The sequence below is a fragment of the Parambassis ranga genome, chromosome 20, assembly GCF_900634625.1.
Source record: "Parambassis ranga chromosome 20, fParRan2.1, whole genome shotgun sequence".
NCBI lineage: Eukaryota > Metazoa > Chordata > Actinopteri > Ambassidae > Parambassis > Parambassis ranga.
This window is the reverse complement of record NC_041040.1, coordinates 10200825-10213145: the sequence shown is the minus strand read 5'-3', so window position 1 is coordinate 10213145 and position 12321 is coordinate 10200825. Positions and strand designations below refer to the sequence as shown.

At 42.3% G+C, this 12321-nt stretch overlaps 2 protein-coding genes across 3 annotated transcripts in view; both read left to right on the top strand.

Annotated features, from left to right (window-relative positions):
* malrd1 (MAM and LDL receptor class A domain containing 1) overlaps window positions 1-3829 on the top strand; it is a 40812-nt gene extending 36983 nt beyond the window's left edge. The window contains exons 29-33 of one of the 2 annotated variants that reach the window (XM_028433105.1): window positions 1247-1338; window positions 1456-1552; window positions 1643-1703; window positions 2779-2889; window positions 2990-3829. In XM_028433105.1, coding sequence (XP_028288906.1) covers window positions 1247-1338; window positions 1456-1552; window positions 1643-1703; window positions 2779-2889; window positions 2990-3073 — 445 coding nt within the window. In that variant the 3' untranslated portion in view covers window positions 3074-3829. Of the gene's footprint in view, window positions 1-1246; window positions 1339-1455; window positions 1553-1642; window positions 1704-2778; window positions 2890-2986 lie in introns of both variants that reach the window. The other variant, XM_028433104.1, reaches the window with a different exon arrangement.
* Window positions 3830-10960: 7131 nt separating this feature from the next.
* plxdc2b (plexin domain containing 2b) overlaps window positions 10961-12321 on the top strand; it is a 68886-nt gene continuing 67525 nt past the window's right edge. The window contains exon 1 of the mRNA XM_028432627.1: window positions 10961-11471. Within this exon, the coding sequence (XP_028288428.1) occupies window positions 11375-11471 (97 nt within the window). The 5' untranslated portion in view covers window positions 10961-11374. The remainder of the gene's footprint in view (window positions 11472-12321) is intronic.

Sequence of the window (12321 nt, the reverse complement as noted above, 5' to 3'; positions counted from 1 at the left end):
CATTGATAGCAGCCTTGCTGCAGACGAACCCAAAGCCAAAGGGCACCTCTGGCTCAGTATTTGCATCACGTTCCTCCACTCTGCTGAGCAGGATCCACCAGGGGAACTGCGCCAGGAACAGCCCCTACTGCCATGGCTAGACTGTCACACAATATGTACACTGGCCCCCTCTGAATGATAATGACACAGTCTGGCTTTGACGCTGAGAGCTGTGTGTTTCGCATTAGAAGGTCAATGTTGCTCAGAAATCAAGCTGATACTGAACAGATGTTGAATTGGAGCAGAGTCTCAGTTTGGGAAGAGAGGAACTTCCTTCCCAGAGATGCAGCTCACCAGAGCAGCCAAACTATTTGCAATTAGTCTGTGTTTCCATGCTGGATATCCAGCAGATAAATCCTGCACCATTTTTCAAGATAGAAAGGACGTGTTAGAGGACAAGTTTAAGTCATTGTGCACTGAAAAAAATCATAATATATTTTTTTACTTTTATCAGATTGCAAGTATAGTAAATATATAAATATAAATAGTTCTTGTTCTAACAGTTTCCTTGCAAGGCAGCTGGGTTATCAGATCGGGGTGATCACAAACTCCATTTTGCCAGTTTTCAAACTACACAGCTTTCCACCAAACCCAGTCAGTGTCCAGAACACTGTTGTGACAATAGCAAGGAGAAACTGATAGCCATGTATGTGCAGTTTTTTGTTCGAAGCAAAAAACGTATGTCCAAGAGGTCAAAGATCAGCATCACTGCATTTATTCAGTCTGAAAATTAACCTGAATGATTTGTGGAAGTATACAATCACAAAGTGGTTATTCTGCTTATTGTTTTCAGCATCATTTATTTTATATCAGTTTTAACTCTTAACCTTGGCATACGTGGTTAACAAGTCCCATGGTCTCTCAGTGCTTTGTGAGGTTCAGTTCAAGCTTCAGTCACTCATCCATAAAATGGAAACTGGAGTAAGTGATGCTTTTATTTGGGACTATTTTTAGTTGTGGATCAGTACACATTTGGTACTTTAGTGGGTATTTCCTGCAGCAGGATGTGTGTGTGAGATTGACTCAAAATAAGCTACACTTTGTGTGTGTGGTTTCTTGGTTTGTTTAAATAGCCTAATGGCACATAGTAATAGGATATACTTGTTATTTTGTGTTTTTTTTTGGCCAGATGTTACTGTAGCAGTAGGAACATCAGTAAAGTTTCAGTTTCACATTTTTTGGTCTGTTTCTTTGTGTCTGATCACAGGTGTTTTCCAGGATGGACGGGAAACCGATGCCATGTGAAGGAGAAACCGCCCCTCTTCACTTCATCGCCCAAACCGGGCGACACACAGATCGGTAATGAAGAAACACAGTTCCCCGCTCACCTCTATTAAACCGTCTCACCTGCTAATTACTGTTTCAGTTAATGTCTCTCCTGTTAAAAGGAGAATTGAATATCTCACTCTTGTTTAGATGCTGTGTACATTATCATCAGCTCGGGGCTACTGCTGCTAGTAGCCGGAGTCAGTGTGTGTGTTCTGGCTTTATACAAGCAAAAATGCTGCTTAATGTGAGTTTAAATGTCAATAATAATGTCACTTTTTTCTGACGATGTTTATGATAATGATGATAATAATGAGTGTGTATGCTGGCTCCATAGAAAGCCAGACCCGATGGACTATGGGGTGATGGATATCCCGGGCTTTAACTGGAGGGCAGAGGTTAGCACACAGAAATGTTCAATCAATCATCAACAAATTCATCCTGAGCAGCATCAGGTTTCTCAAATCTATACAAATCTCATTTTTCTCCCCTTTGGACTCACATTTATTCAATAAGTGGGTTTAACATGAGACGAAGTCAGAAGGTGATTGCCAAGCCTTTCTGCTATATTAGATTTTTTGGATTCTGGATTATTGATTTTGCGATCGTGTGCACCTCTCACCTGACTGTGTTTATCTGAATGATATATATGGTACACACACACACAGACTATCTTACATGTACAGCCAAATTTATTTTGATGAAAACAACCATTTTTCTAATGCATCCTAAAACAAACATCACATAATAATAAGAGACTTCGCCAATAGAGTGTGCTATATTACATAGCTGGGCCTGTTGTTGTCAACGCACCGTGTGCTTTATTTCCTGCCATTCTGACCTCTGCTGTTATTCTTGTGATTGCAGAAAAAGATCCCAGAGCAGGAGATGATACAATCAGAGCTATTCCATTTGGATAATGGCTCGTGTATGAATAGAAGTCCAAAATGAATGAGATGATTGTCTGAGCACACACAGGGCTTTTTAGCTGTATGGGCGTGGATAAATAAAATTCACTGTTGTAGAGAGCTACAAATATCAGTGAGGTGGTGGAGAATATTATGGATTAAACGCTGCTGCTGTTTGTGGTAGTGTATATATTCCTTGACAAAAATTATCACAGAAATAAATGTGTATTAAATGTACTTTCAGTATTTTCTGTCTGTATTGGCATGTCTGAACATGTTCGCTTTCATGTGGCTGCCACTGAGGACGCAGCTATAAATAGTGAGGTGTAGGTGTAAACTCATATCTCCATGATGCAGACAGATCGGCTTCAAACAGTTTTTTTACAGAGCCGTGATGATTATTCCACCTCCGGAAGATGATGAGATGTTTTATGGAGGTTAGAAGTGTAATTATGGACGCATAACGGGTCAATTTGATTTTAATTACGTCTGCATTTTTACACACTTTCCAACAATAGAGCTCATCTAATTTTAAACCAGTGTACATGATTTTTCTTTGCCTCAGCTCCCGACACCAGATAAAAGACCAGACGGCTGTCCCAGTGTTAACCCCAGGAGGCGTGATGGTTGTGGGCTTTCCATCAGCGTCTACCCCTGGCAGAAGAAGGAGGAGGAGGTGAGGTGTCTGTGCTCAGGCTGCGTGCCTTTACCCTGATTATCTGTGCAGACATCAGTGACGTGATGTATGTGTCTCTGTGTGCATTTATCCACAGCAGGGTTCAAACTGGAAAATCGCCAAGTTGTCCTTCTCCAACCCCTTGTACACTTGCTCCGCTGACAACAAAAGCTGCAAAGCATAAAAAACTGACTATTCTTTGTATTTTACCTTTAGTAAAGATGCAGAACAAAGACCCGGCCTGCTCAAATCTAAGGACATTTTAACTTGTTTTAACCATTCGGTCATCACTAATGAACTTTAGGTATTTACACTGGGGTGGATCTGGGTCAAACTCTGTTTACACATTCTTAATGAGTTTGTCCCTGCTGAGGGGCCAAGTGGGAGGTAAATGTAATAAATGAAAACTACTAATATTTGAGAATTTCTTAGAGAGGTGGACATAAATGGAGATGTATCTACAGCAGCTCTTCTCTTGCTGAAACATGAGAAGATCAATAACTTATATTGGTCCTGGTGACTTTGTTTAGCTTAGCATAAAGACTGGAAATGATTAGCTTAGATCCAGCACAGTGGTAAACAATCTTGTTTCTTTTTTGTTTAATCTGTACAAAATGTCAAAATTCAGACTTGAGAGTTGACACTCATTGTAAACTAACCTGCTACCTTACTGCACACATATGACTGTGACATTGATCTTCTCTTTACAAACCTGCAAATTGTAGCCAATATGTATCTTTTCTTTTTAGTAGCATTTGCTTCAATAAGTCAACAGTGTGTAGGAGTTTATTACTGAAGTGCTTCCGCCACCTCACTTTCAGAAGGTTGTTGGGTTCCTTAGGAATGGTGATTAATGTTTTATTATTATTTTTTTGTGCTGGCAAAAGCAGAAAAAATCCAGTTGTTAGCTGAATTTAAATGCTGAAGCTCTAAACTGTGTCCTGACTTCATTAGATCTTTTAATCCTCACAAGTGCAAATAAAATAGTTTGCCCCTGTTTTTATTTGCAAATTAAATTCCATTATGGGCCGGCTTCTTGCAGCTGCTGGTTGTGTGGTGTAAACTGACTGTGTATCAAGCAGCACAGAGCAGATGGACGATAAACAGTCAAAGCAGCCTTCTGTAAGTTTCAGGAGTGCTCAGTTATTGCTCTTTCTGGGTATGTCATCATGCAAACCTGCTATCTGTGAACCAGACCCTCACAAAGCAGCACTGCAAGGGCAAGTGAGCTGAAGTAGCATGTAGGTCTCTCTCAGTCCAACAATAGAAGTAGAATCAGAGCAGCCAGTGTCTGTGTTTGTTTAGTCAACCTGGTCAGTGATCTGCTGGATAAGCTACATGATCCTGCTGTGGAGACCAGCCTCAGACACATGGTGTTTTACAGAAACCTCAATGATAACAGTGCACCACATATACATTCATCTTCTACAAAGAACAACATCTTCTCTATACCTTTGTCACGGAACAGACGTATTAAATGTTAATAGCCTGGTTATTTGTTATCACGGCACTTTTGGCTTTGGGCTCTGATGCTTGTCTCTCATGTTGCTGCAGTCTTATGACCATTTATAATGGATGATAGGTAAATGTGTGAGTGCTCTGAGTCCATGCACTTAGTCAAAAAACCCATCAAAGCGCACTACTGTCTCTTCATATTGGTTCATATCATGAATCTTTAATGCTCTTTAGATGCACATGGTCTTCAGTGTCACTGTTGTCTGGTTCTCTATCACTGTGGAGTCTTTGCTGAGTCCATGGAAGGATTCTGCGTCAGAGCTATATCAGTGGGCCACAGGATCAATTTCAGTCTTTGAGAGGCTTCTCTGTTGTACTGTTGTGGCGTCGCTTGACAGATACTCTCTGACTTTTCTCTGGCACTGTTAAGCCACTGTTTGAAGCCTTAAGGCAGTAATCATAATTAGTCCAAACTGAGCTAAGACCGGTCTGTGAATTTGTTAAATTGTCTTAGAAGGAAACACAGTGAGAACTAAACAGCTAACATTAGGAGGAGGAATTGACAAGGAGTTAATGATGGGGAAAATGTTAAATGAGAGAAGTTGCACAAACTGTTTTCAGCTGAAGGTTGTCCAAATACTGAGTAATATTTGCATTTCTACATCCTATATGGCCTTTGCAACAGTGATTTACCAATTCATTCATTACAGATATAACCCATCCAGATTTTGTGTTGCAAGCGCATAAACCTTCCTATTTTTGTACTAGTTATTAATTGGAAATTAGTATTTCTATAACAATAATTGGCACTGTTGCCCAGCAGTGCGTGTTATAGGCTATGTCCTGTTCTGAATCTCAAAACCACCGGCTCAGCCTTTTTACTGCCTCAGCATCAATGTTTGTTTGTGTCCCCCCACTGACATTTGCCCTAACAATACAACAATCAATGGCATACACAAAAACCATTCCCACTGACACGCCACCACATGCACACACAAAGCCGCCTTCCACTTGCCTTGCCTAGCTTGCAGACTCTCACATGATGGCCTGCTGACTGAGAATGTGCAGCTATCACTGTTTTTTGGTCTGGGTGAACATCTCTCTGGTAGCTTCGTTATTTGTGCTGATGAATAGCACGCAGGGAGAGCTGATACACGCCACCAGCCTTTGTCCCTGCGTTGTTGGTGAAGCAACGTTAGTCAGCTTTTCTCACCGGAGCTATTGTTTGCCACAGTTTTGCTAATCACAGAGCAGAGTCCATCTAAAGGTCATGGTTTTGTTTGTGTACCTCCCTGTACCAAGTGGCCCCTATAATAAAAGACGCTCCTGTAGGGTTCAGCTAACCTTCAAGGACTCTAGTCTTGAAACACAGTTGACTCCTGCATGATTTACATAACTATTCATCCATTTCTGAGTCCTTTCATTCTGGGCTGTCACTGTCAGCTTGCTATCACAGCACTGAGCCCACTTTCCTTTCCTGCTGCAGCTGGGGACTGGGGTTGGCCATCCAGCCCTGACAGGTCAAGGTGCACTTTACCCCCTGTCCTTGTTATGATAGCTCAGAATTGGTTCTCTCATCCTGTCTGGCTGAGTGCAGAAGGAAAATGTCTGTTTCTTCTCTCTGTATGCTGCAAGAGTTGATGGCTGTCCTCTGACTGTTCATCACTGAGTTTACAGATACCCCCCTCAGGTCTCTGCTTCTGCGGAGGGCACACACTGCTTCTGATTGGATCTCTTGTGGTGTGTGGGCTGTAAAGCATTTTATCTGTACCTTAACTGCTTCCTGTCTTTGACAGTAAAGGCTCATTATGACTTAAGGGATAAAGTAAGGGGTGTTGTATGCACTTCTTATTCTGATGTGCTGTAAATAGTTACCAGTCTCATGCTCCACTGCATTTCATCATTGATGCTTGATTAAGCTTCTAAATATAAGACAGAGAAGTCAGTCATTTCAATTTAATTCAGGACACACTTCTCATAAGGAGAAGAAGGAGGAGAAGAGGTAATGAACATACATACATAGTACATCAACATTTGCTTAATCAGTGACTTTAAGTTTATTTTTGTTCATTATTTTCTTCATCAACATTTATTCTTGATTGTTTGCTTCATGACACAAACAACTTCCTGCAAAATGATTGTGCCTCTGCACATAGTTTATCTGGCTGTGGAATAGAAATACATTTCTCATTACAAGTTAATCAATATATGACCACTTTGCTAGATGAGTACTTTTCCAATGGGTAAGACTCTTGGAGCATGAAGGCGGCATGCTGCATATATATATTGAATAACCCTCACACTCACGTAACTTCTGCCTCTTCTTTGTTATTTCTATCATCCTCGGCTTCCATCTCATATTCAGGCTTGAGTATGAACCTGACTTTTCTAATAAATAGCTTCTTTATAAACATAGAACTCCTTCTAAAACATTGGTGTCTGATTGTTTAGATATTCACAGTGAAATCTCGAAGAAAGAAATCTGACACAGAAAAATAGGACTGTCTAATGCAGAGTTTATGCTAAAACCCAAAGGTAGCAGACAGATGCAGCAAAGGAGGAAAGAAACTGTATGCAACATTGGAAATAAAGGCACTTTTTTAGGCATCCAATGTGTAAACACCAGACAGTTGTGTTGGCAGTCTGACACAAGAGAAGCTTGTTTTTTTGTGCAGATCTAAAACATAAATGTTTGTGTATTTGGAATGTGGAATTTTGGAAATGTCAGATTGAGGTGAAGTCGCTCAGGTTGTTTTGTGATCCATCTCCGTGTGTTTGCAGCATTCACAATAGCTTGATGTATTTTGTGTACTTGTATCCAAATTCAGCTGAATTCATGATTATTAGTTTCCTTTTAATTGAATTTGTGCGGATGAGCAAATGTTTTTAAGCTTCCACTTTAAAGCAAATCTTCCAGCTCTTGTTAATGTTAGTGAGACAGAAAAGGCAATAATGAGTTATGCTTCAATGGAAAGAAAAAAACAACCCGGGACTTGTTCTCTTTTTGGTGCTTGACAGGCACACAGCCTCTTTGTTCTCTGTTTATTAAGTGGCCAAATGTCATAAATGCTGCGGTGACAAGTTGCTGTACAGCTCAACAACTCTGGGCGTTCACTGGAAAATTTACACATGCCACCATCCTCAGACCTAAAAGCCTTGATGTCACTGGAAGCCTCCCACTTCATCTCAGGAATCACGTCACAAACGTTCTGATGCTCTTTCAGGTCGCCCTGGGGAGGCAGTGTGTGGTGTGGTCTCCAGCCAAGCAAAAGTTCACTGCATCTGTGACTGATCCTGCTTCACATCACACTGAAAGGAGAAAGACAGATACTGGCAGATGAAGCTTTGGGATACTTTCAGAGTGGTCAGCTCAGCGTGTTTTTGCTGTAGTTGTGGAACAAGGTGATTAGAGCTGCATACTGCACGGAGAGCCGCGGAGTCTCGAGCACTGTGATGGTTAAGCTGCTGGGTTGGAGCTGCTGAGTGTGTGTGTGTAAATCACACCACATCCTCATAACTGGATTGCATCCGATTGAGAAATGTTTTACAGCTTAAATGGCCGCACTGCATGTCAGCAGCAATCTCCCTTTATGAGGGAGTATATCACTGTTGTATATTCCCACCAGGGATGGCCTGTTTGTGTTTGCTCTGCCGACATGTGATGTGATGCCGTGACTGCAAAGGAGGTGTGTGTTGACTGAATCGTGCTAAGGGTGATGGAGATTTACGTGAGAAAGTGAAAGTGACACTATGCCACTGTCAGCAGTTATTTATCTTATGATCATAACAATGTCTCCCAGAGCTATTTTAGAGGAAGGAAAACAGACGTCAAAGCAGTCACTCTTTCTTCTTCCTACTTCCTCAAAATCTTGGGTTTTCATAACTTTTCACACATCCTCATCTCCACCACTGAAGAGGTCAGACAAAAAAAACTGTATCAACCGATTCCAGCCTTCTGTCAGCACTTCAGCAGACAGCAGAAATCAGCAGACTTTCCCACGACACATCACAGTTCTTGTTACATGTGCATGTACTTTTGAGGGATTATGTCGAAAGTTGTTTTTGAGTTTGTTTTGGGTAATTGAAAACTGCAAGTCAGCACCACAAAGAACATTGATCTTCATGCAGTTCCACAAAGACATGGTGGAAATACTGTTAATACAATGAAGAGGCTGAAGGCTACTTATTTTAAATGCTCTCATAAACGTGTTCATGCAGTTATTCAGAACTAACTCCAGATGATGGGGCAGCATGGTGGTGCAGTGGTTAGCACTGCGTCACAGCCGTTGGTTTAAGTCTGTCTGGGCCCTTTCTGTGTGGAGTTTGCAAGTCCTCTTTGGGCCTGTGTGGGTCTTTTTTGGGTACTCTGGCTTTCTCCCAGATACCAAAGGCATGCAGGTTAGGTTAACTGTGGAGTGAGCATGTTAGCTTGTTAGATTCTTACCCATTGATAGCTGGGATAGGCTCAAAGTCCCCCCTTGACCCTGTAGTACAGGACAAAGTGTGTTCAGAAAGTGGATGGATGGAGCTCCAAATGATCAACGTGTCAACTCGCTGGTCATGATGAGGAGCATGCAGAGGGACAACTTGACATTTTTGAGGAAGATTTGAGGAATTTATTGGGTCCCCCACTTCTAACCAGAGAAGAAGGAGAATCAGCTGTGAGAATCCCCCAGACCCTCTATCTCCCAGGGAAGTCAAATTAGTGAGGTCCACACCAAGGTGAGGGTGTCGGTTTCCTGGGGTTTAAAGGATGTACTTATCTGGAAAAGAGTCATACTATCAGAGTTGCCTACAATGCTGGTTTGTCAGACAGCTATCAGAAAAAAACAATCTGGTGTGGAAAACTAGCAAATAGTGTGCACAATCCATCCCAAGGCCACAGGGGTAATGGCTGCCATCCAGGAGCACCAGGCAGAGTCTCCTGATGTGACACCCTCAGACTTGAAGAATGAGCTCAGTGGACATTATTTTGACAGTAACAATGCTCTGTGGATCACTTTCTGGAGGTCCCTCATATGCTCACATTTTAATGTTTACATGTCTCCACCCTGTCTTATTATTTTGTTATGATAATGTGCTTCTGATGTCATTTTTTCACTGTCACGGAGCAGCCTTCATATAGTGCAGAATCAAATCCACACCCTCCCACAGTGGCTCCCACTTTGCTGGCACTTACTACTCTGTAAAGATAATGAGATGGATTCTGACTGGCCTCTGAGGATAATCAAAGTACTTACAAAGTTATGGAGCTAATAGCTACATATTGATCTGTGTTCTATGAGACATCCACAGCATACTTATGTCATCAGATCTTTACAACTTATCTAACAAAAACCCTTTCAGTACAGCAAAACGACGCTTTAAACATATCTGCCAAGCAAATTAGAAAAGAGGTCATTCATGTAAGGGTTTCTTAAGCTTTTCCATGACTGTGGTGCAGCTCCTAAATTCCCCACAGCTTGTGTCTTAATTGGAACAAGCATGTGGTCCAAGTTATCCTTCCTGTGCTAAACAAGCGCCAACTTAGCAATGAGGAAGAAAAAGTATGGTGAGCCGTCCCAAGTGCAGAGGCTTGGGAAAAAAAAAAGAAAAAAGAAATGTTCCCTCACATGAGAGGTTTCCAAGTTCCTCAGCTTAATCAATGTCTGGCTGCTTGTGAGAAAAGTGAAAACACACATGCAGAAAGGAGGGTTCATCATCATCATCATCATCATCATACATCTGGTCATGCATGTCGAGATTTATGTTCAGGATTTTGTCACTATAAAAAAAGGGACTGTTTCATGATTTATATCCATCTATTATCCCAAATGTAAAAGTGTTTGTGGTGCTAGAGACCCTGTGGTTACTTTAACAGCTCAGAAAATATACTGAACATGATTTTAATGGTTTAATACTTCCACCATATTTTCTTATTTTATGGGAACTGCTTGTAGAAAAAAAGAAATAGATGCTTTACTCCTGTTACACAAATTAGCACTGACGGACTGTGTTTGGATTTGTGTTTAAATTGTACCGATGGATCATCAGAGAATGACGTTTGAAACCTGATGCGAGTAAGGTACAATTTGTACATTTGTTAATTTAAGGATATGATAAATAACATTCAAGAGTGTAACACAATGTAAAGACATTATTTCAGGACAAGGACAAATCTATTGATGTTAGCGCAGCTAGTGCCAGAGTGTACACTGGGTAATATCAGAGGTGTTTTTCTTTTTTTTTCTTTTTTTGACTTTTGCAATCCAAATAGATCTGGTCTAACTCCACCTTGCACCTGAAGAGGGCGCTCTCACGGTACAGTCACCTGGCCGTACAGGAAAGGTGAGAGGGGACAGAATTAGTATTCAAATCTTAATGTATTTATTTATAGACAAACAAGAGGAAGATGGGAGTCCTCTCTCACTGGAGCCTTAACCCGTCAGATTATCTTTTATAAAAAAAAAATAACAAGCCTCTCTAAGAGTCTTTTGTCAACAATCAGCTCCAGAAACAGTCTCTGCACGCAGCTTTTGTCCACACCAGTCACTAGGAGCAGATCATGTTCAGGTAAAATGTGACCCCACAGCTCTGTGTGAGCGCGTGCCTCCTCCAGGTCCTTCTGCACGCGTGGAGCATCAAACAGAAGGAGAGGAGTCATTGGCTCTGAGGAGTTGATGACGGGGAGGAGAGCGCTCCGTCTTCTCCAGGAGCGCTCTCAGTCTCCTCTCATACACCCTCACACACACAGGCTCTCCGGCGGTGTGCTGAGATGCGCCTTTACGCGCTGAACTTTTTCTTTTTCTCGCATTAATTTGCTTTATTTTGGAGTGGAGCGTGTGTTTGCTGCCCAGGAGCGCGCAGTGTGGCGCACGCTGGAACAAAAAGCAGCTCGGCGCAGCGCGGGCAGGTTTCCCTTTTAAAAAGCAGCAGCAGCAGCAGGAGAGGCAGGAGAGTTACGGAGTCCTCTCCCGAGGGGGAAGCGCTGTCGGTGCATGAGAAACACGGACCGGGATCTTGAGAAGACATCGGCAGCAGCAACTTGGATATGGCGGCTGTGAAGACGCTCAACCTTCTCGCTGTTGGAGTTGTTTTAGTTTTGCAGTGCGTGGGGAATGCGCAGGGCGAGATCAGCGCCGGTGACGGTAAGAAAACACTTCAGTTACAAATCTGTGAACGACAGGAAGTTGATGCATGTCCATGTGCAAAACAAAGAAAGGGGAAGTGGTGCAGACAGGTGGAGTTTGCATGGTTTGTTGCTGCAGAAAGTCTCAGGACGGACTCCCCCAGGCTGTTTCTGCTTTCATATGTTTGGGACTCATTAGCCTGGAGGAGGCTTCCATCCATGTCCTACTAACTTCCTCTTTACATCAAAGACTTATTACCATATTTTCACCACTAGCTGCTCCTAATTGCTTACATACAGGCTGAGCTTATTATTAAAATGTCTGTACAGTAATGTACAGTAAAGCCTGTCTTCTTCCCTCCCCCCACCTGTGACCTGGAAGTGTTGCCCATCTGCAACTTTTAACACATTTATAGGAGAGGTAGTGGATAGTTCAGGTGCTCCAGACTGAACAATGTCCTCACTGTGACCCAAATAGTCCATCCTAATCTCACATCTCGTCCATCCCCACAGCAGCTCGGTGGATGAACTTCATGCCAGCTTCAGGGTCTGTTCACACAGGCCAGCTCTTGTTTCTGCCCCCCAGGGGAGGACTTGTATTGCTGGCAGCAGATTTTCATCACGTATCACATAGTGGTTAGAGAAATGTTCATCCGCTGACAGTGACTGTAAATTAAACTCGCATGTGTGTGAGTGCAGAGCACAGTGTTACAGGAATGTGTGGCTCTCTTTGGAAGAGACGCTATCAGCAAACGCACACATGTTTTTTTTTCCACAGTTGTACTGATCCTGAGTTCAATCAATCTGCAGGCCTGGCCTGGGCTCATTTATCAGCATCACTTTGATTTGTCGCCTTCACACAACCTGGA